Source organism: Dendrobates tinctorius, unplaced genomic scaffold, assembly GCF_039654945.1.
Source record: "Dendrobates tinctorius isolate UK_male_01 unplaced genomic scaffold, ASM3965494v1 ptg000056l, whole genome shotgun sequence".
In the NCBI taxonomy this organism is placed as follows: domain Eukaryota; kingdom Metazoa; phylum Chordata; class Amphibia; order Anura; family Dendrobatidae; genus Dendrobates; species Dendrobates tinctorius.
Genome location: NW_027361724.1, coordinates 15605292 through 15626225, shown reverse-complemented (window position 1 = coordinate 15626225; position 20934 = coordinate 15605292). Strand labels below are relative to the sequence as shown.

The window sequence follows — 20934 nt, the reverse complement described above, 5'->3', positions numbered from 1 at the left end:
GCTGTGCTAGCCTACCTTGATAGGACCAGTCCCTGGAGGCAGAGTAGGTCTCTTTTTGTCTCCTTCCAGGGCAACAGAAAGGGGTCTGGAGTTACAACAGGCACACTATCCAGGTGGATTAGAGATGCGATCACAATGGCATATTTGGCTAAAGGTTAGAACCTCCGCTGGGGATTAAGGCGCACTCTACTAGAGCCATATCATCCTCCTGGGCCGAGAGGGCAAACGTCCCAATTGAACAAATATGTAAGGCTGCAACCTGGTCTTCTCCATCTACCTTTTATAGTCACTATAGACTAGATTTATCCTCTACCGAGGATTTGTCTTTCGGTAGATCAGTCCTTAACACGGTGTGCCCTCCCAGGTGGTGATCTCTGGAAATCTCTCAGTGGGTGCTGTCGTGGCGAAGAGGAAAAACCGGATTACTTACCGGTAATACTCTTTTGTAGAGTCCACGACAGCACCCGCTCACTTCCCTCCCGTAAAATTTTTGTTTCACATGGGTCTCCTTGGTGGCGGAGACTGTAATTAGAATTTAATACGTGGTTAAGCTTGGCGAACATAAACGATGTAGGGGTAAGATAGATGAATCGCCCAAACAAATTGACTAAAACATGTATGGCGGTTCCTCCGTTGTTCTCGGTAACACAAACTGAGGGAGCGAGGGGGACCGCCCCATTTATCTCTGTAGGTTTCCTGTTCCGGGGGTGGATCCCCTCTCTGTGGGTGCTGTCGTGGACTCTACAAAAGAGTATTACCGGTAAGTAATCCGTCTTTTTTTTTTTTTTTTTTTTTGTGTAGCTAAACTACTTTTGCCTTGTTTTAGGCGCTAAGTCTTCCGATTCTCGGCTCGCAGTTGGTGGGTTTAGTGCCCCTTCAAGCCTTGTTGACGTCTGCAGAATATTATATCAAAGAAGAGAACTTGTTTATATTAGAAGAACAACACAAAATCCGACTGGTAATCTTTTGCCTTCCTTCAATGTAGAACCAGTTATTCATAAGCTGCTGTTCCGACAACTATCATTCCCGTATTGTGGCTTTTCTAGGACAGATTATACAATGCGCTAATCATACATTTCATTTTGTTGTACATCTTGATTTTATGCATAATTTAAATGGAATCTGTCAGCAGGAAGGTGCTGAGACCCTGATTTCAGTGAGGTGAAAAAATGAGGATGAATGAACTCATGGAGATCAACATCCAACACTGCAGAGACGCCATCACATGTTTCTCAACGCAGTGATTCTAGAGCAATGCCCCCATCCCTTATGGGAATTATGCAAAAACATGCAAAACACAAGCTGCGGAGACACCATCACATGTTTCTCAACGCAAGCAATGACTAGCCAGGTCTTTCCCTGGGAAGGAACAACCACGGGAAGGGCAGTCTCCAATGAAGGAAACCACCTATGCCAAAACATGGTATCCATCCACAGACAGCTGTTTCTGGGTATTGCCCCTCATCAGTGTGGAGTAGGAAACTGACTAGTAGGAGCAATGCCTAGTAAAAGACTGTGAAAAACGAGGATGAATAAACTCATGGAGATCAATATCCAACACTGCGGAGACACCATCACATGTTTCTCAACGCAGTGATTCTAGAGCAATGCCCCCATCCCTTATGGGAATTATGCAAAAACATGCAAAACACCAGCCGCGGAGACCATGTTTTGGCATAGGTGGTTTCCTTCATTGGAGACTGCCCTTCCCGTGGTTGTTCCTTCCCGGGGAAAGACCTGGCTAGTCATTGCTTGTGTTGAGAAACATGTGATGGTGTCTCCGCGGCTTGTGTTTTGCCTGATTTTTCAGTGATGTCACGAAGATGTGTGGTGGTACATCTACAACAGAGAGAACTTTTATCACAACGGCTGCACTCCGTAAAGTGACTAATCGCTGGAATCGGGGTCTCTCTCCCTGCATCATGCCTTCAAATGGGGTAGCGAATACCTGTCGACAGATTCCCTATAAAATAGTGGAAAATGTATTGAATATTTAGAATGAAAACCCAACAGATTTGTATTATATACTGAACTGTGTTTTTTATAAGTTTCCTGCTTTTCAAGGTTATTAACAGACTTGGACTTGACTCATTGGCTCCTTTTGAACCTCAGAAAAGAATAATAGAGTAAGTCGACCTTGCTCTTCTCTTCTACTCACTGTTATTCTGCCTATTTTCCCTCAAACTTCTTGCCTGTAATTGATAATGAATACACATTATGTATTGCAGGTATCTTGTTCAAGATGACTTGTCTGGATCACTTATCACACAGACATTGAAAGGGTTTGTGCACAGTGTGGGGGCGCGGACGGCCACCCCCGGAGGTGGCTCTGTGTCTGCTGCTGTGTCGGCTATGGTAAGAACAGTGAGCAGGGGTAGGAACATTTTGGATTATGCAATTTGTTTGAACTCAATTATTGTGTAGGCCTAAAGCGAAACACACAACCAGTGTGTCGGTTAGGCACTTTACAAACTTATTTTTTTTTAATTAGGTAATCTTCTTATTGAAATTTTTCCAAATACAACATAAACACCAATTCCAATTTTACAAACTTTGTTTAAAAGCCTACTCCACCACTTTTTATATTGATGACCTATCCTAAGGCCACATTCAGTATTTGGAGAGTAGGTGATAAATGCAGAAGTGGTGATGTTTTTCTATTAGACTTTTCTCTGATTGCCCCACTCCTGATTTTTGGTTTACAAACCCGGATGTAAAATGCTGAACGTGTGCATGTGGCCCTCCTGGATAAGTGATCGATATCCGACCGGTGATGGGCTGGACCCCCCCCCCCCCCCCCACTGTTCAGCTTTTCTAGGTGTCAGTGGCAGCCGGATGTTGGCAGTATTGTAGCTGAATAGCTCGGTTCCATCAACGGTGTAGTGGCCATCGCTATGTACTGCATGATCCCACTCTTGGGCTGTGTGCACATGCTGTGGAATCTGCTGCGGATTCTGCAAAATCCACAGGTCAAAAGACCTTCTGATTAACCTGCGGTTTATGATCTCCACAATGGAGGAGATGGTAAACCGCTGCGGAATCCGCAGAAAGAATTGACATGCAACTCTTTCTGCGGATTTGAAACCGCAGCAAAATCCATGTGGAAAATTCTGCAGTGTCTGCACAGCGGTTTTTAATACCCATAGGGAATAATGGTACTGTACACCACAGCAGAAACTGCAGGTGTACAATGCGCCAAAATCATTAAGTGGCATACGTAACGTAATGAATCTGGCACGTCTTCTCGGGGGGTTTGCACCTCTGTGGCAATGTCTTCTACACAATAGAATTAAAGTGCTTCCTTTTTGAGGCGTTTAACTAAGGGGTAAATTGCAAAGTTGCTTGATAATAACAATAACCAATTGCAACATGTTTGAGAGGCGATCACCCCTTTTTAATGAAATCACACTTTCCAGTTTGCTGGATGATTGCAATATTGCAGTTTGGGTCACATTCTCATTGTAGGGAGCGGCACTAGGATGTATGGTGGGGCAGATGACTTACGGAAAACGTCAATTTGAATCTTTGGATGGAGCGATGAGAGAGTTGATTCCCTCTTTTCATCATGCAGTCGATCAGTTGCTGGCTCTCGTAGACTCAGACTCCAATGCATTTGGAAGCTATATGGTAATTTATTTTTAAATGTATTTTGACTCTAGCTCTGTTTGAACTCCAATTCCTAACGCCATTAAGTCTGATCTTCTCTTACACTCTAATTTCCATTTGGTGTCCCCCCTCTGCAGGCTGCACTAAAGCTTCCCAAAGACACGGAAGAACAACAACAGAAGTAAGTATAAATGATTACTACTGTAGCGCACAACCTGTCTCTGTATTGACCTCATAGTATAGGGTTAATAACCGGGGGTGCACAAAATAGTAACATATATACTTTTGAGACCCATTATCTCCTGTGTTGGGTCCTTTCTTGGGTGTGTTAAGCTTTGTATTTTCAGATTTTGGCCCAAACTACCTCTTCGGTGCATTTTTGGACATTCATTTGCAGAAATTTCAGTTTTTGTGACCTGTTCTTCCAGGCTGTAAAATAAAAAAAAGCAATGTGGTATTTGACATGTCTAGAACTACACAGTGATCGTCAGTCAATCGAGTTGCGTTCTCATATCGTCTCATGCTTTGCAATTAGGTTTTTTTTTTTTTTTTTTTTTCAGCTCTGAGACAGAATCATGGTAACAATTTTGCTTTCAAGCTGCAAATTTTTCTTTGACATGGATTGTATGGCAGCAACTTTCACTGTGTAGCCCCAGACTGAACAACTGTGTGTTTTTTATAAAAAAAAAAAAAAGTTGGCGGCTCTCATTAGCGTTTTTTGTTACTTTATTTTATTCAGTCGCCACAACACCACCACGAGAGGGGATCTGCCCTTCGGGGACAGGAAACCTATAGGCACAAAAAGGCTGCCCTCTCCCCCCGCTTCAGTTGGTTTCCTGAACCTCGGCATATACCTCGTCACTTTATGTAAGGATCCCAGGGCCGGTGGGGTCGGGTCTAGCAGCGGGAGGGCCCCTGTGACGGCTCCCCGGTCTTCTGGAAGTGCCCACGACAGGGGGCCTGTCCGTGAGGCAGCAGCACGAAGGCGCCCTCCTGGGGGAAAGTTGTCTTTAGGGGGCCCATCGCCATGTGTACAGGTAAGTACACGCGTGGGAGCCTCCCTTCTCCTGGTGGGGCCTCCAGGCGGCGTCCGGGGCGATGCTTCTCCGTCTGGGAGCCGGCGGCCTCGGCGTGTCACCGTCGCGCGGCGGCCGTGACATGTCGGAAAAGGCAGTCCCTGATGACGCGGCCGGGCACGTGTGGTGGGGCCGGCGACGCAGGCCTCCGGGATGCCGTGCTGCATAGTGTCAGTGGACAGGGGGAGGCACTGAAACCCACGGATGGGCGCCGTGGGGGGGCGGGGGATATGGTTAAATCCCCTATGCGCATAGTACCGGGCAGGCCACCCGGATCCGCCTACTGGCCCCACTGGGGGCAGGTACCATTGGGGGAGGCCGGCCTATGTAAGGAGGCTGCGTAGGCGCCTAGAGGCTTCAATGCCATTACGCAAAATGGATTCCTCAGAGCATGCATCAGCGGCATCATCGGATCGGCCTCAGCTTCTCAGCAGTGGTCTAGTGGCAGTAGCCGCCCTGCAGAAGCTAAAAGTGCCCACAAGGAGAAGGATAAGTCCGGCAGGTCCTCAGGCCACAGAGACACATCAACACACACACACACACACACACACACACACACACACACACACTTCCCCTTATGTTCCCCCTCTCCAAATTAAGCAGGGACAAAAGTTCTGCTAAAACCAAACACAGGGAGTGTGCCGAATGTGGCGTTCCTCTCCCTGATGGCCATGGGAAGAAACTTTGCAGACCCTGCATCCAGAACCTAATAGCAGAAGAAACCCCAGACCTGTCCACCACCCTGAGAGAGTTGGTTAGACAGGAGATTAAGGGTTCAGTCAGAGCCTGACCACGGGAAGGACGGGTTAGAGAAGTGGGACCCGGGCTCCAGTGTTCAGACTCAGGGAGCGATTCAGGAGAGCTGTTATCGGATTCATGCCCTTCATTCTCGTCATCCTCAGAGACGAGCTGGTCGTCCTTGTTTTCCGCCGGACCAGATTAACTGGCTAGTAAAAGCAGTCAACACCACTATGGGGCTCGAGGAGCCCCAGGCAGAAAGTTCCATTCAGGATCTTATGTTTAAAGGACTGGATAGGAAATCGCGTAGGTCCTTCCCAGTTATTGACAAAATAAATTTCCTGATTTCTTGGGAGTGGAAGAAAACAGAAAGGAAGGGTTCCTTGCCGTCAGCATTTAAGTGGAAATACCCATTTGAGGAGTCAGCATCAGCCGCATGGGATAAAGCACCAAAGCTGGATGCGGCGGTAGCCAAGGCCTGCAAAAAAAACACTCTGCCAATCGAGGATTTGGGGAGTCTGAAAGATCCACTAGACAGAAGGGCTGACGTGTTCCTAAAAGGGTCGTGGGAAACTTCAGCAAGATCTTAGGCCAGCTATTGCAGCCACATGTACAGCCCGGTCTATGATGGTGTGGCTAGACCGCCTAGAGGAACAGCTCAGGGACAAGGCCCCTAGGGAAGAAATTCTATCCTCTATCCCTATGATTCAGGAGGTGGCATCATTCCTCTCGGATGCATCAGCAGACTCTGTAAGGCTTGCTGCCAGATCAGCAACTTTGCCTAATGTCGCCCGCAGGGCCTTATGGCTGAAGTGTTGGCCAGGGAATATGCAGGCCAGGTCGAAATTGTGCAACATCCCTTGTGAAGGGAACACCTGTTTGGCTCGGTACTAGACGAGCTCTTGGAGAAGGTGGGCGACTGTAAAAAAAAAAAAAAAACGGTTCCCCTACTTAGGAAGACCCTTTTACAGGTGAGATTATAGAAGAAGGTGGTTTGACAGGAGAAGGTCAAACAGAGATCGAGGGACAATACCGGCAGGAGGAAAGGTAGAGGATAGGTGCTGATCCATACTTGAGAAAGAAAACTGAGAAAGGGAGGGATTAGAAAGGTGCTGTCGTGTGCTCCTGAAAAACACCGCTACCGGTTAGTAGCTAAGCATTTATTTAGTCGCCACGAAAGCACCACGAGAGAATTACAGAGATGTAAAGAGCCTAGGGAGGGATAGCAGCCTCAAGCACCTTTCTCCCAAGTGCGAGATCGGAGGAGTCGACTAAATCCAATCTATAGTGTTTAAAGAACGTGAATGTAGATGACCAGTTAGCTGCCTTACAAATGTCCTCAATGGATACTTCTGAGCACTCCGCCCATGATGTCGCCACAGCCCAAGTGGAGTGTGCTCTTACGCCTTCCGGAGCTTCTGCACCACCTGCCGTATAAGCTAGAGAAATTGCCTCCCTAATCCACCTGGCTAAAGTGTTTTTGGATACCCTAAGCCCTTTCCTAACGCCCTGAAAGGAAACGAATAGGGATTTGTCCTTCTTCCAGGGGTCTGTGGCCCTAATGTAAGCAAGGAGACATCTATTTATGTCTAAAGAGTGAAGTTCTCTCTGACTGGCTAGTAGGGTCTGGGCAGAAGGAGGGAAGGACTATTCCTGCAGCCTGTGGAACTTTGAGGCGACCTTAGGCAAATACAAGGGGTCTGGTCTTAGAATGACTATCTTCCTTAAACTGGGTATACGGGGAGAGTCTAGAGAGCCTGCAAATCGCTAACTCTCCTGGCTGATGTCAATGCGACCAGTAGGTCAGTTTTGAAGGATAGGACCTTAATAGGGGCAGAATCAATAGGATCAAACGGGGCTTCTGTTAGAGCTGATAACACTAAGTTCAGATCCCATGGGACTAGTTTCCTTTTAATGATGGGCCTAGATCTAGACGCTGCCTTTATGAATCTGGATACCCAGTAGTTGCTCGCTAGGTTACAGTTATACAATGCCCGTAGGGCCGAGACCTGGACTCTAAGCGTGCTTGTAGCCAGACCCATCTCTAAACCCTTCTGCAGGAACTCTAAAACTTGACCAATACGGATTCGATCTCCGCCCCAGAGGCTGACAAGAATCTTTTCCAAATTTTTACGTAGATATTTGTCGTGGAAGGTTTCCTACTCTTTAATAGGGTGTTGACCAACTCCTGAGGGAAGCCTTTTCTACTCAGTAGTGCCCCCTCAAATTCCACGCCGCTAAATGTAGATTGGATACGTGCGGGTGGAATACTGGACCCTAGGACAGGAGATCTGGGAGAATCCATGGCTGGGTCACTGACATCTTCCTCGGCCAATTTAAACCATGGCCTCCTGGGCCAGAATGGGACTATCAGGATCGTGAGTGCCTTGTCTTCCCGGATCTTCCTTAGCACTATTGGAATTAAATTCAGTGGGTGGGGGGGGGGGAGGCGTAAGCCAGACCAAAGTTCCACGGGATTAGGAGAGAGTCTACTGCAAGCGGGTCTTCTCTGGGGTCCAGCAAACAAAACTGATGCAATTGCCTGTTTTTCCTGTTGGCGAACAGGTCTATTTCTGGAGACCCCCACATGTGCACGATCTGTTCGAAGACGGCCCTGTTTAGAACCCACTCTCCTTACCTGAGTCTGTTGCGGCTTAAGAAGTCGGTTGTAATATTGTTTTTTCCCCTTTTAGATGGAGGGCTGTAAGGGATAGCAGAAGAACTTCGGCTATCTGAAAGATATGATTTGCCACCTCCATTAAAGCCCTGGAGCACGTTCCCCCTTAATGACTAACGTAAGCCACAGTTATCTGATTGTCTGAGAGAACCCTGGCATGCCGGCCCTGTAGGGACATAAGGAAGCCACTTAAGGCCCATTCTACTGCTAACAACTCCTTTATATTAGATGTGTAGTCCTGCTCCTATGGTGACCATACCCCTTGGATCCACATCTCCCCATATATGCCCCCCAACCCCTGGGGCTAGCATCTGTGGATATGATTCGGGAGATCTGATTTATCCAAGGGACCCCTCTACACAGGTTTGGTCTGTGAGTCCACCACCTTAGGGAATGAATCGCCTCTTGGGACAGAGTAAAATTTCCTCTAAGTGACCTAACTGGCAAGTATTGTGTAATACATCCCACTGCAGGGACCTGGTGTGGTATTAGGCCCAAAGAACCGCTGGTATACATGAAGTGAGTGAGCCCAATAATGACATTGCACCCCTTAGAGTGACCGAAGGGTTCTGTATTGCCCTGAGTGTTTGCCGCTGAATACTGCCCACCTTTGTTTCCGGTAAGCGACACTCTTGCAACCTGGAATCTATTAGCGGACCAAGGAACTGCTGCGTCTCCATGGGTTTCAATCATGATTTTTTTAAATTAATGATCCATCCCAAGTGTTGGAGGCTGGCTACTACTTTCTGTAATTGTGCGGTGCAATGTAAGGCTATGTGCACACGGTGCGTATTCTGTGCATGCATTTTTTTTGTGCAGAATTCACGAAATCCGCAGGTCAAATGACCTGCATTTCTCCTGCGGATTTCTTCCTGTTTTTTTGCGGTTTTCGTGCGGTTTTCCACCTGCAGATTCCTATAGTGGAGTAGGTGGAAAACCGCACCAAAGTCACATGCTGCTTTTTTCCGCACGAAAACCGTGCGGAAAAATCCGCAGCATGTGCACAGCGGGTCTTCTTTTTTTCCATAGTGTTTAATGGTACTGTACATCACCTGCAGATCCGCGGCAGTATCCGCACAGGGCCTAGCTCTGAGTCTCCCACAATCAACAGGTCATCTAAATAGGGGATCATGAGAATATCCTGTTCGTGTAAATGGGCCATAACCTTCACCATTATCTTAGTGAAAACTCATGGTGCGACCGCCACCCCGAAGGGGAGTACTCTGAATTGGAAGATGTTTAAAGTCCCCCCCCCCCCCCCCCCCAACGAAACTGCTACTCTTAGGAAACGCTGATGATCTGTATGTATCGGGACATGATAATAGGCGTCTTTAAGGTCTATCACCACCATGAAGCATCTGTTAAATAGTAACTTTATGGCAGATTTAACAGATTCCATTTTGAAGGTGCGTATGAAAATAAATTTATTGAGGCCTTTTAAGGTTTATGATGGTATGGAAGGAACCATCAGGTTTCTTGACCAAGAAGAGGGGGGAGTAAAAACCTTTACCTCTCTGAACCTCTGGAACTTTCACCAGGACACCCTTCTGCTGAAGTTCCCGGACTCTAACGCCCGTTGTTCCACAAGGGAAGAACGAACAGGAGTCCGAACAAAATCGATCGATAGTCGTTTCTCGGAACTCAAATTTAAGCCCCGGTTTAATGACGCTAAGGATCCAGTAGCTATTTGAAATGTCCTTCCAGGCAGGATAGAGTTGCAGCAGTCTGCCTCCGACCTGGTCTCAGTCATTGCGGCTTTCTGCGGTCACAAGAGGAAAACATATTTTCCAGGACGTCCACCTGACAGCACCATGGAGGACGTCCTCCTCCTCCTTACAGGGACAGGAAAAGTACACGAGAGGTTAAAAGGTCATGTCCCACCCCCTTTCCCTCAGTGTTTTTCCTGTCCCTGCATGGAGGGACACACGAGAGACTTACTGGAGGGGTTCAGGGGATCGTACGGCCAGTCCAAGCCTTCCCCTGTCAAGAGGTCCCGGGGCCGAAACTCTCCGAGGGGGGAGTCCCTCTGCCCCAAAGGCCAGGAGCAGGACGACGCTCCTGGAGGGAGCCGTTCCTCCCTATGGGAGGCTCTCGGCTCCAGGACGGACCACCATAGAGGCGATGGTCGGCTCCCCGTAGGCGGCTGGCCGAACGGGCACCGACGACAGGATGGTGCGGGCGGCCCTGGGAGGCAGGAGCGAGGCCTCCAGCAGTCCGCCATATCAGGCGAAGGCCGGGCCCCCGTGGCAGAAAGACACAGCAGACTGCTGCAGCAGGCGGGGGTCAGCTCCCCGCGGCGGCAGGCCAGGCGGCCGACAAGATGTCGGCGCCGGGAGGGGAGCGACTGCTCCAACAGGCCGCCATAGCAGGCAGAAGCCGCGCGGTCAGCCCGGGCAGGAAGTGGGCGGCCTATCGCGAGAGGTCGCGCATCACATCCAGTGACGTCACACGCCGGCCTTGAATCTCAGCGCGTGCTCCTGAGGTCCACAGAGCGTGCTCCTGAGGTCCACAGAGCGCGCTACTGCCACAGCGCGCGCTTCTGAGCCCACAGCGCACGCTTCGGAGATCCATAGCGCTCTACAGACTGCGCCAGGATGGAAGGAAACGCTCCAGCAGGTGGAGTGTTAAGTGCGCATAGCGCAGACCACCCTCCCCCATCCATCCCCACAACTCAGATCTAAGTAGAGCCCCTTCTGTATTAGGAGAAGGTAACCCCGGCAGAATCCCCCTTGGGGGTGGAGGACCCGGCAAAGGCCCCCTCCAAATCAGTCCGCTGCCCCGTATGCAGGGTAAAGCTGCCAGACACCTATAACAAGACCCTATGCGGACCCTGTACCTCAAGGGTCATAGGCGAGGAACAGCCATCCCTCCTTGCCGAAATGAGATCGCTGATAAGGGAGGAAGTCCGGGTCTCTACAGCCAGCTGCGCACGTCGTCAGTCCCCCAGTCCAGGGCCGAGTCGCAAACGTCCAAGGTGGGAGGCAGACCCAGAGTTGGAAGCAAGCCCTAGTGAGGAGTCTGACTTCCGGGACTCAGATCAGGAGGAAGAAGGCGAGATACTGGGGGACAGACAGGATCAGAGCAGGAAGTACCTGTTCAGACTGGAGGACACGGACGAGTTGGTCCAGGCAGTCAGGAACACTATGCAAATAGAAGTCCCTAAACCACAGTCCAGACAGGACTTGATGTTTGGAGGACTAGTGGCCAGGAAACAGGTGGTGTTCCCCGTAAGTGAACACATCAAAACGATGGTCCAGGAGGAGTGGAAGGAGGCAGAACGTCGGTTGATACTCTCCCGAGACTTTAAAAATAGACTGCCTTTTGATCCCGAGGAAACCCGGGCATGGGAAGTCCCTAAAATGTCCCAGTCGCCAAGGTTACCAAAAAAACGGCCATCCCATTCGAGGACTCATCAGGTCTTCAAGACCCGATGGATAGGAAGGCGGACGTCTTGTTAAAGAGAGCATGGGAGACGTCGGCGGCTCTTATTAGAGCCAACATAGCAGCCACCTCGGTGGCCAGGTCTATGTTTTTGTGGATGGGGCAGTTGGAGGAACGCCTAACCAACAGGACCCCTAGATCAGAGATCCTAGCGTCTCTTCCTCTCATGAAATCGGCCACGGCGTTCCTATCGGATACGTCGGCCGAATCAGTAAGGTTTGCAGCCAGAAACGGCTCCCTCTCTAATGCGGCCCGAAGAGCAGTCTGGCTTAAATCCTGGTCGGGGGACAACGCTTCTAAAACTAAGCTATGCTCCATCCCTTTCTCGGGCCTGAGGGTATTCGGGCCAGCCTTAGATAACATTCTAGAGCTGGTGTCCGATAAAAATAAGGGTTTCGGAGAGGCTCCTTTTCTAGGAGACAGACTGAATTCAGGGGTCGGGCAAGGTCCAATAGGAGCTCCTTCAGCCAAGGTTGGAGGAACAAGGGTCCCCCATTCACGTCAACATCTAGATCAAGGAGGCAATGACGCCATAGGTATTGGGGGGAGACTTCGCCACTTCGCAACAAACTGGTCCCGAGTCGCCCACAATCAATGGGTCCTCAGAACCATCGCGGAAGGCTACAGCATAGAGCTTTATTCTCCTCCCCCCCAGAGATATATTGCCCCCACTGTTGTCCTGGAGAACTCCACAATGTGGAAAGATCTACAGGACATGGTAGACTCAAAGGTCATAGTACCAGTTCCCCCGACAGAAAGAGGAAGAGGGCACTACTCTTCCCTGTTTTCGATCACAAAGCCATCGGGCGATGCTCGTACCATCATAAACCTGAAACCGCTAAATGCCTGGGTCAGGTACAAGAGATTTCGGATGGAATCGATCCGTTCCGCAATCCTCTTAATAGACAGGGACGCCGTCATGTGTACCCTAGACCTAAAAAAGGCTTACTACCAGGTCCCTATCCATCCCTCATCCCAGAGGCTACTAAGGTTCGCGGTTAGTTTACCGGCCTGGACCTGCCACTTCCAGTTCCAGTGTCTTCCATTTGGGTTGGCCTCAGCTCCCAGAATCTTTACAAAGCTGGTGTTAGAAGTGGTGGCCTACCTGAGAGATCAGGGTATCGTGATCATTCCATATCTAGACGACTTCCTACTGGTGGCAAGATCCAAAGAAGAGCTCATTCGCGACACAAACTGAGCAATTACCGTAATGGAGTTCCTTGGCTGGGTGATCAATTGGGAGAAGTCGGACCTCAGGCCAGAGACCAGGAAAGTATTTCTTGGAGTCCTTCTAGACTCAGCCGACAGAATATCTTGGCTACCCGAGCAGAAGCAGAGGACCATTCAAGCCAGAACCAGAGACCTGTTGAGGCGTCAATGCTCCATAAGAGAGGCAATGGAGGTCTTGGGCTTCATGACGGCCTGCATCCAGTGTGTCCGATGGGCCCAATTCCACTCGAGATCATTACAGAAAGAGATCCTCGCGAGGTGGGACAGAAGTCAGGCATTGCTAGACAGACCCTTAAGGCTGCCAGAAAGAGTAAGGGAATCCCTTCGGTGGTGGACATAGTCCAGAAACCTTCAGGTGGGCGTACTATGGACACCCTCTCCATATGTGGTAGTCACCACAGACGCCAGCGCGTGGGGTTGGGGAGCCCACATAGAAGAGAAGATCTTCCAGGGGAGATGGCCAGTAGACATCAGGACCAGATCCTCCAACTTCAGAGAGCTCTTCGCGGTCTGGGAAGCGTTGTGAAGAAACCAGTCGGTAGTAAAGAATCGTCACGTCCGCATACTATCCGACAATATGACAGTGGCATTCCTGAAGCACCAGGGAGGGCCCAGACATCAACCACTACAGGCCCTAGCGGGAAAGATATTCGCGTGGGCGGAGCGAACAGTCCGATCTGTGACCGCAGTACACCTAGAAGGATCTCAGAACGAAGTAGCAGATTACTTGAGCAGACAACGGATCCACCCGACAGAGTGGGAACTGAACGAAGAGATCTTCGACCATCTCTGTCAGGGTTGGGGGACCCCCAGTATAGATCTTTTCGCAAGCCGAAAGAACTCGAAGGTCCCCAGATTCTATTCCCTGAATCCGACGGACCACCCGGAAGGTGTAGATGCCCTGAGCCAGACTTGGGGAGAATCCCTCGCTTATGCATTCCCACCACTGGCTCTCATACCGGCAGTGCTCAGGAAGATACGCGAGGACCACGCAAGAGTGATGTTGATCGTTCCATACTGGCCAAAGAGAAGCTGGTTCCCTCTTCTAGGGGCCATGGCAGTAGGAAACCCAGTCGAGCTACCCCTGCGGAAGGACATCATCCACCAGGGCCCGATCTACCACCCAAACCCAGCAAGACTCCACCTATCGGCTTGGATCCTGAGAGGGACATCCTGAAGGCAAAGGGATTGTCGGATCAGGTCATATCCACCCTACAGGCCAGTAGGAAACCAGTGACATCTGCAATCTACCAAAAGATATGGAAAAGATTCTGTCTGGAAGGTGGCAGGTCCGATCTCGGGGCGGGCACCCCCGACCTCCCTAGTATACAAAGTTTTTTGCAGGCAGGTTTTAATAAAGGCTTTAAGCACAGCACTCAAAGTACAGATTTCAGCCTTGAGCGCCTTCTTCGACTACCGGCTAGCCTCACATCCCTGGATAATCAGATTTATAAGAGCCACGCAGCGCCTGCGCCCCACGATTAGGCAGCTCACCCCGCCTTGGGACCTGGGCCTGGTACTCAGGTTTCTCTGTACGGAACCCTACGCCCTCAGCGAGAAAATAACCATCCCTGTTCTCACTCGTAAAACGGCCGCCTTAGTAGCCATTACCACGGCCAAAAGAATAGGGGCGATCCAGGCCCTGTCCACTAAGGACCCATATCTTCAGATAAGAGATGACCGTATAATCCTAAGGTTAGACCCGGCATTTACCCCAAAGGTAGCCTCCGCAAAGAATCTAAACCAAGAGATAGTGTTACCATCGTTCTGTGACAATCCCCGTAATAAAAAGGAACGGCGTCTTCACTCGCTGGATGTGAGGCGCGCAGTTCTAGACTATCTAGAGGCCACCAATAGCTGGCGCATCGACCCAAACCTGTTCATTCTTTTTGGAGGCAAAAATAAAGGGGGGAAAAAGGCCTCTAAGGCGTCCATCGCGCGCTGGATTACCTCAGTAATCTCTGACGCCTACCAAGCCGAAGGCGCCAGCCTGCCAGATTCCATAAAGGCCCACTCTACGAGGGCGGTATCGGCCTCATGGGCGGAACGGGTGGGGGCCTCGGTTGATCAGATCTGTAGAGCAGCAACCTGGGCCAACCTTAATACATTCTGCAAGCACTACAAGCTTGATGTGTTAGCTGGTCAGCAGACCGCATTTGGGAGAAAAGTTCTCCAGGCGGTAATCCCACCCTGAGGAGGTGCTTTGGTACTCTCCATGGTGCTGTCAGGTGGACGTCCTGGAAAATAGGTATTAGACCTACCGGTAATGATGTTTCCAGGAGTCCATCCTGACAGCACGGGTAGTTCCCTCCCTGTTATGTTATACTACGTTGTATTATATGTCGTCATATGCTGTAATATGATTGTTTCATTAAACTGTTACTAGCATCATCCACCTTGTGGTACTTGTTAAATCACTGAGGGAAAGGGGGTGGGACATGACCTTTTAACCTCTCGTGTGCTTTTCCTGTCCCTGTAAGGAGGAGGAGGAGGACATCCTCCATGGTGCTGTCAGGATGGACTCCTGGAAACATCATTAGCGGTAGGTCTAATACCTATTTTTCCCTCGGAAGTTAGATCTTAGTCACGGGTGTAAAAAGTATTTAATCATCGTTTGTGTAAAATATATATATATATATATATATATATATATTATATTATATTGCTACTAACCAGGGAGGTCCTCTTATGCTCTGTAATCCAACTGAAGCGGGGGAGAGGGCTGCCCTTTTTGTGCCTATAGGTTTCCTGTCCCCGAAGGGTGGATCCCCCTCTCTCGTGGTGCTGTCGTGTGCTCCTGAAAAACACCGCTACTGGTAAGTAGCTAAGCATTTCATTTGGATAGTGGTAAACCATAAAATAAAAGCCATTGGGGGGGATAAGGCTAGTGTAGGAGAGAGATTTTTCTAGCCAACAACGTTTTATATGTACTTCAGCTATTCATATCCGGCTTCCGTGCCTGTGAGTTTTAATATGGATATTTAACAAAGGCCTCAAGCTCATCCATTCTTTTTCTCCAGACGTTTCCAGGCTCTTCAGAATGGCCTTAAGGAGGCCGTTGGTGTGCCCCTAAGTCTTGCTGAGAAAATAAGCACCTTGTGGAAGCCACTGTTGGAGCTGTCAAAATGCGGCAATATATCATGTATATCTGACTTGCAGGTACTGACATGAAATGTAGTAGTTTCCACTTTTGTGTAAGTATCATACAATGCATTGGGCTAATGCTGATAAAAACCTTAGTTCTTGTGTCAAGAAGAGGAGACGTTATTAGAATATTCCACACGTTGTTTTTTTTTTTTTTTGTTTTGTTGTGCTTTTAATTTTTTATTGCATTTTCATCTTTTATTTTGGTACATCTGTGACTGGATTTATTCTCTTTAATTAGGTGGCAGCTAAAGCTTTAGAGGCTGGAGTCTTTGGAGCTTATTTCAATGTTCTCATTAACCTCCGAGAAATCGAGGATGATGAATTTAAAAGTCAGGTAATTAAAACTATCATTTTCTTCCACCAAATGTGTTTGGGCATAATTTTGAGGCACTACTGGATCCCATTATTTTTTTGTGAATTATTGCCCATTAGTGTAGCATTTGGCTTATAAAAATTCAGATGCAATAATGTGTGGATTCATAGAAAATGGCTTAGTGGAATAGTTCAGATGACTCAAAAGCTAATTAAAAATTTGCGCAATATACAACCCAATCAAGCTACATACATATAGTATACCAATATAGGGGGTGTCGACTGGGCTGTCGGGTTCATACCCCTGAAGACGCCAATTCCAGTGTGTCTGTATAGTGTAATGTGTCTTTTGCACATATTGTGTCATCATTATTTTTATTTTTTATTTTTTTTTAATGTAATGTGTCATGTTGGTAGTGTATAGGATAAGGCTTAGGTTAAGGCAAGTAGCATAGATAGTGACTGGAGTTAATGTTTGGGACTAACCCATAGTGGGAGAGGATTGGTGTTGGGGGAAGTGATTGCTTCCTGTAGTTATGCAGATGGCGACAAGTTTGAGTAGGAAATGACTGAGCAGTGCTGTTGGGTGAACTAAGAAAAGGAGACTAGGGAGTAGTGCGACCTGCAAGTGACTGAAGACGAGACAACGTCCTCCCACCTCTAAGGGGGTCTCTGGACAGGACGACTTATCATAAATCCTAAGCTTGCTAAATGCCAAAATTAACTGACCCAAACAGGTTTAAGTTTGTGGGACTAGTGGGTGGTCCTGAGCCAGATCCAGGGCACCAGTAGTGGAAGAAATAGTACGTGGGACCATTGAGCAGGTAGAGAGACTTGCAGATCAGGGCTGTAGTGATAAGCTAGGCTGTGAAGTAGGGTGAAACCTTCACAGGCCCTGGAATTGATTACCGTAGAACACTGTGTGAAAATGATTTTCACTGTGAAGGAAATGTTCATAAGACACTGTACCCATAACCCTATCCAAGCTACTGTTCAGTAAAGACTGAGATTTTGAACGGGAGTCTAAATCAGGTTTCCCCAACTCCAGTCCTCAAGGCCCACCAACAGATCATGTTTACAGGATTCCCTTTATATTGCACAGGTGAAGCAATTATCACCTGAGCAATACTAAAGCCCCCGTTAAACTAAACGATGTCCCAGCGATCCCACCAACGATCCGACATGATGGGATCGCTGGGACATCGTTAGGCTGATCACTGGTGAGCTGTCACATAGACAGCCCCTCCAGCGATCAGGACCAGCGACTCTGGTTTCTAATGTAAACGTCGGATATACAGGAGCAGCGCGGCTCTTGGATACCCGACGTTTACATTAGAAACCAGCGTCGCTGATCGCTGGTTTCTCGCTGCCACACGCAGCGATGCATGCTAGGCAGCGGGAGACCAGCGATCAAAAAACGGCCCAGGCCGCTCGAGCACAATCAGCGATAACCGTCAGGTGGGCCGGTCACTGATTCCCCTCCCCCCCCCCCCCCCCCCCCAAAATCAGCGATCTCACTAGCGAGATTGTGTGACAGGACCCTAAGGAAATCCTGAAAACATGATCTGTTGGTGGGCCTTGAGGACTGGAGTTGGGGGAACCCTGGTCTAAACTACTGAACTCTGGAGCCTATATTCCTCGCTGGCCAACACAATCGGCTACAGAGAGCCTGCACGGGTGCAAAGCCCTCACAGCACCAACACCCAGGCAGGACCCACTCTTTCAAGTAGTGCCCTGGGCAGTCACAGAAGTCCAGTACCTAGCCCGTGGCTACTGCCCGCTCCACGTTGCACCAAGAAGATACGGAACAATAAATATGCATTGTAGCCCCTAAAATAAAACAACCCAGCTTAAAGGGAAGCTGTCATTAGATTAATGACCGGAGAGGTGGCTGCACATGTTCGACTTTCTCTATTCAATGCCATGCAAGTTTTTAAAACGACTGAACGAGCGCATAGCTGTGTGAGGAATCTTAAATAGGGGGCCGAGTGACCAGACTTGCCAATAAGCCTCCTCTAGTTGGAAGAACTCTAGACATGGGAGAGCTGGTTATTTTGAATGAGGCTGATGGGCCGATCTGGTTACGTGTTCCTTCATTAATTACCATTTTGAGAACCGTAGTTTTATGCAGTCTCAATGAAGTGCTGTCTGCTTGTTAATGACGCTTTCCTTAAGCAAGGAGATCAGAGCCGCATAAACTGGACAACAGAGAAAATATGGATACCGGTGCTTGTCCAAACTTCAATGGAAAATGTTAAAAGCTGCAAGAGGCAATACACACCATTGGTGGTGTGATTAGTTCACATAGAGCACAACTTGGTAAATAAAGGATAGTATGGCCCCTCCAAGTCTCCGTACACGAGCAACATGTTGACATTGCACGCCGACTGCTCTCGCGCACAGCTCTTCACTACTTCGGGTGAAGACTCCCTGAATTTAGTTTGTTGCGACTGATTCCTGGACTTTTCTGCCTACCGAGGTTATGTGGCGCGGACCACTATATTGCACTTTGAGGTACTAATCAGACCTACATATTGGTTCAAGTATTTTACGCTCAGTGGCAACAAAACGACTGGTTACCACAGACTTATTTACATGTTTTGGACTTGTGCTACTCATGAGCAAATCCAGTTACTTGGACACCATCTATGCATGATTCATGCCAAACAGGTTATACAGTCTATACACAGAGAATGTACCATTGCCTCTTAAAGCAGTGCTTATAAATAGTGATGAGCGAGTAGCGTCGTTGTTCGGGCTTTCCCGAGCATGCTCGGGTGTCCTGTGAGTATTTTGGTGTGCTCGGTGATTTAGTTTGTGTCAACACAGCTGCATGATTTGTGGCTGCTAGACAGCCTGAGTACATGTGAGGAATGCCTGTTTGTTAGGGAATCTCCACATGTATTCAGGCTGTCTAGCAGCCACAAATCATGCAGCTACTTCGACAAACTAAATCTCCGAGCACGCCAAAATACTCGGAGGTCACCCGAGCAACGAGTATACTCGCTCATCACTACTTTATAAATACTTTGTCAAACACAGTAGGAATTGCAGCCTTTTGGTACTATAGACATTAAGTGAATTGTCTTGCACTACCATAGATGGATGTGTGTGTATATATACATAACCTGGCTGTATCTGACTGCATTATATGCTTGACCTGGTGTGGGTCAGTTTTTACCTGTTTGGTATTGATATAATACATTTTCAGTTGGTAACAAAACACGTACTACTTCTTTTAGCGCGCTATCCTTTGTGCAGATTAGTTGGTACTAGTTTCTTTCAGCCTTGCATTTTTTTTTTTTTTTTTTTTTTTTTATACTGCTTTGTTTGAAATGCTTCACTGTCTGATGTAGGAATTTGAAGCAGAGTGATTAAAATGTATCCTTCAATCCGAGATGACTTCATAAAAATTATCAGTGGAGCATCTACCAGAAAGACACGATGCAATTATTAAACTTTCTGGTGGTTTGCGAGCCTGCCCTGACGCTACGGGAGCTCAATGCATACAGACTTCTACAGCTTCTAATGTGTTCAAGCATTAAGTCCTGCTGCATTAAGTATTTTGAAATTGATCAGCAAAGAATTTTGAACCTCAATATGGAATAGTAACAGTAACTCAAAGCTGTTGCTCATTGTGCACAGTGACGTTGTCTCCAGAATGTTCCCTCGGGTACATACGATGTAGGGAGCACATCAAGGTATTTACATTAGTTTTCTGGCATAAAAATTGCAGATAATTGCATAGCCCTGAACAATTCCCTATAATTTACTTCAGAAGCTGGTAATAATCTATTTTTTTAGCTTGGGCTTGGTGAAGACTTCAGTTTGTGGTGCCCAAAGATGCACTAACGTTATTAACACTGGCGTATGAAACCGGGCTCTTAATGAATTCCCACCTAAGTGGTATTTTTTTTTATTTTGCATGCTCTAGTCTACAAAAACTGATATACATTTTTGTTTTTCCCATAGACTCGGAAGAAGATTTTCCAGCTGTTGGACGAGGCAAACACGTCTGCTGAATCTGTGCTGCTGCTTTGTGAGGGGCGAGAGTGAAATTTAACTAAATAAACATTTATTTGCTGCCACTTTTGACTCTTTGTTTTTACATAACTTTTTGGCAAACAGATTCAATACATTGAAATATTCTTATGCTTTTAAATGGACTCCATGTTTGGGGTATTTACTGGTCTTTAATCTTTCAGGAGATTCAGATTTTGATAAATTCCAGTGCAATATTTCCAAACTTATCATAGATTCATAGAATGGTAGAGTTGGGTGGGACCTCCTGGGCCATCTGGTCCAACCCCCTGCTCAAAGCAGGATTCGCTAATTCATCCCAGACAGATGTCTGTCCAGCCTCTGTTTGAAGACTTCCATGGAAGGAGAACTTGCCACCTCTCGTGGCAGCCTGTTCCACTCATTGATCACCCTAACTGTCAAAAAGTTGTCTAATATCTAATCTCTCTCCTCCCATTCAGTTTCATCCCATTGCTTCTAGTCTTTGCTTGTGCAAATGAGAATAAAGATGCTCCTTCTACAATGTGACAGCCCTTTGAGATTTGTAGACAGCTATTAAGTCCCCATCTCAGTCTTGTTTTTTTTTTTTTTTTTTCCCAAGCTAAACCTTCCCAAATCCTGTAACCGTTCCTCATAGGACATGGTTGGCAGACCGGTCACCATTCTGGTCACTTTTCTCTGAACTTG

The 20934-nt window shown here is 47.9% G+C and overlaps 1 protein-coding gene across 2 annotated transcripts in view; it reads left to right on the top strand.

Annotated features, from left to right (window-relative positions):
* The window catches only part of FTCD (formimidoyltransferase cyclodeaminase), a 30526-nt gene extending 10211 nt beyond the window's left edge, over window positions 1–20315 (top strand). Inside the window, exons 7-14 of one of the 2 annotated variants that reach the window (XM_073577520.1) lie at window positions 827–958; window positions 2065–2126; window positions 2229–2355; window positions 3466–3627; window positions 3744–3787; window positions 15789–15927; window positions 16154–16249; window positions 20200–20315. In XM_073577520.1, coding sequence (XP_073433621.1) covers window positions 827–958; window positions 2065–2126; window positions 2229–2355; window positions 3466–3627; window positions 3744–3787; window positions 15789–15927; window positions 16154–16249; window positions 20200–20283 — 846 coding nt within the window. In that variant the 3' untranslated portion in view covers window positions 20284–20315. The remainder of the gene's footprint in view (window positions 1–826; window positions 959–2064; window positions 2127–2228; window positions 2356–3465; window positions 3628–3743; window positions 3788–15788; window positions 15928–16153; window positions 16250–20199) is intronic. The other variant, XM_073577521.1, reaches the window with a different exon arrangement.
* Window positions 20316–20934: the final 619 nt, after the last annotated feature.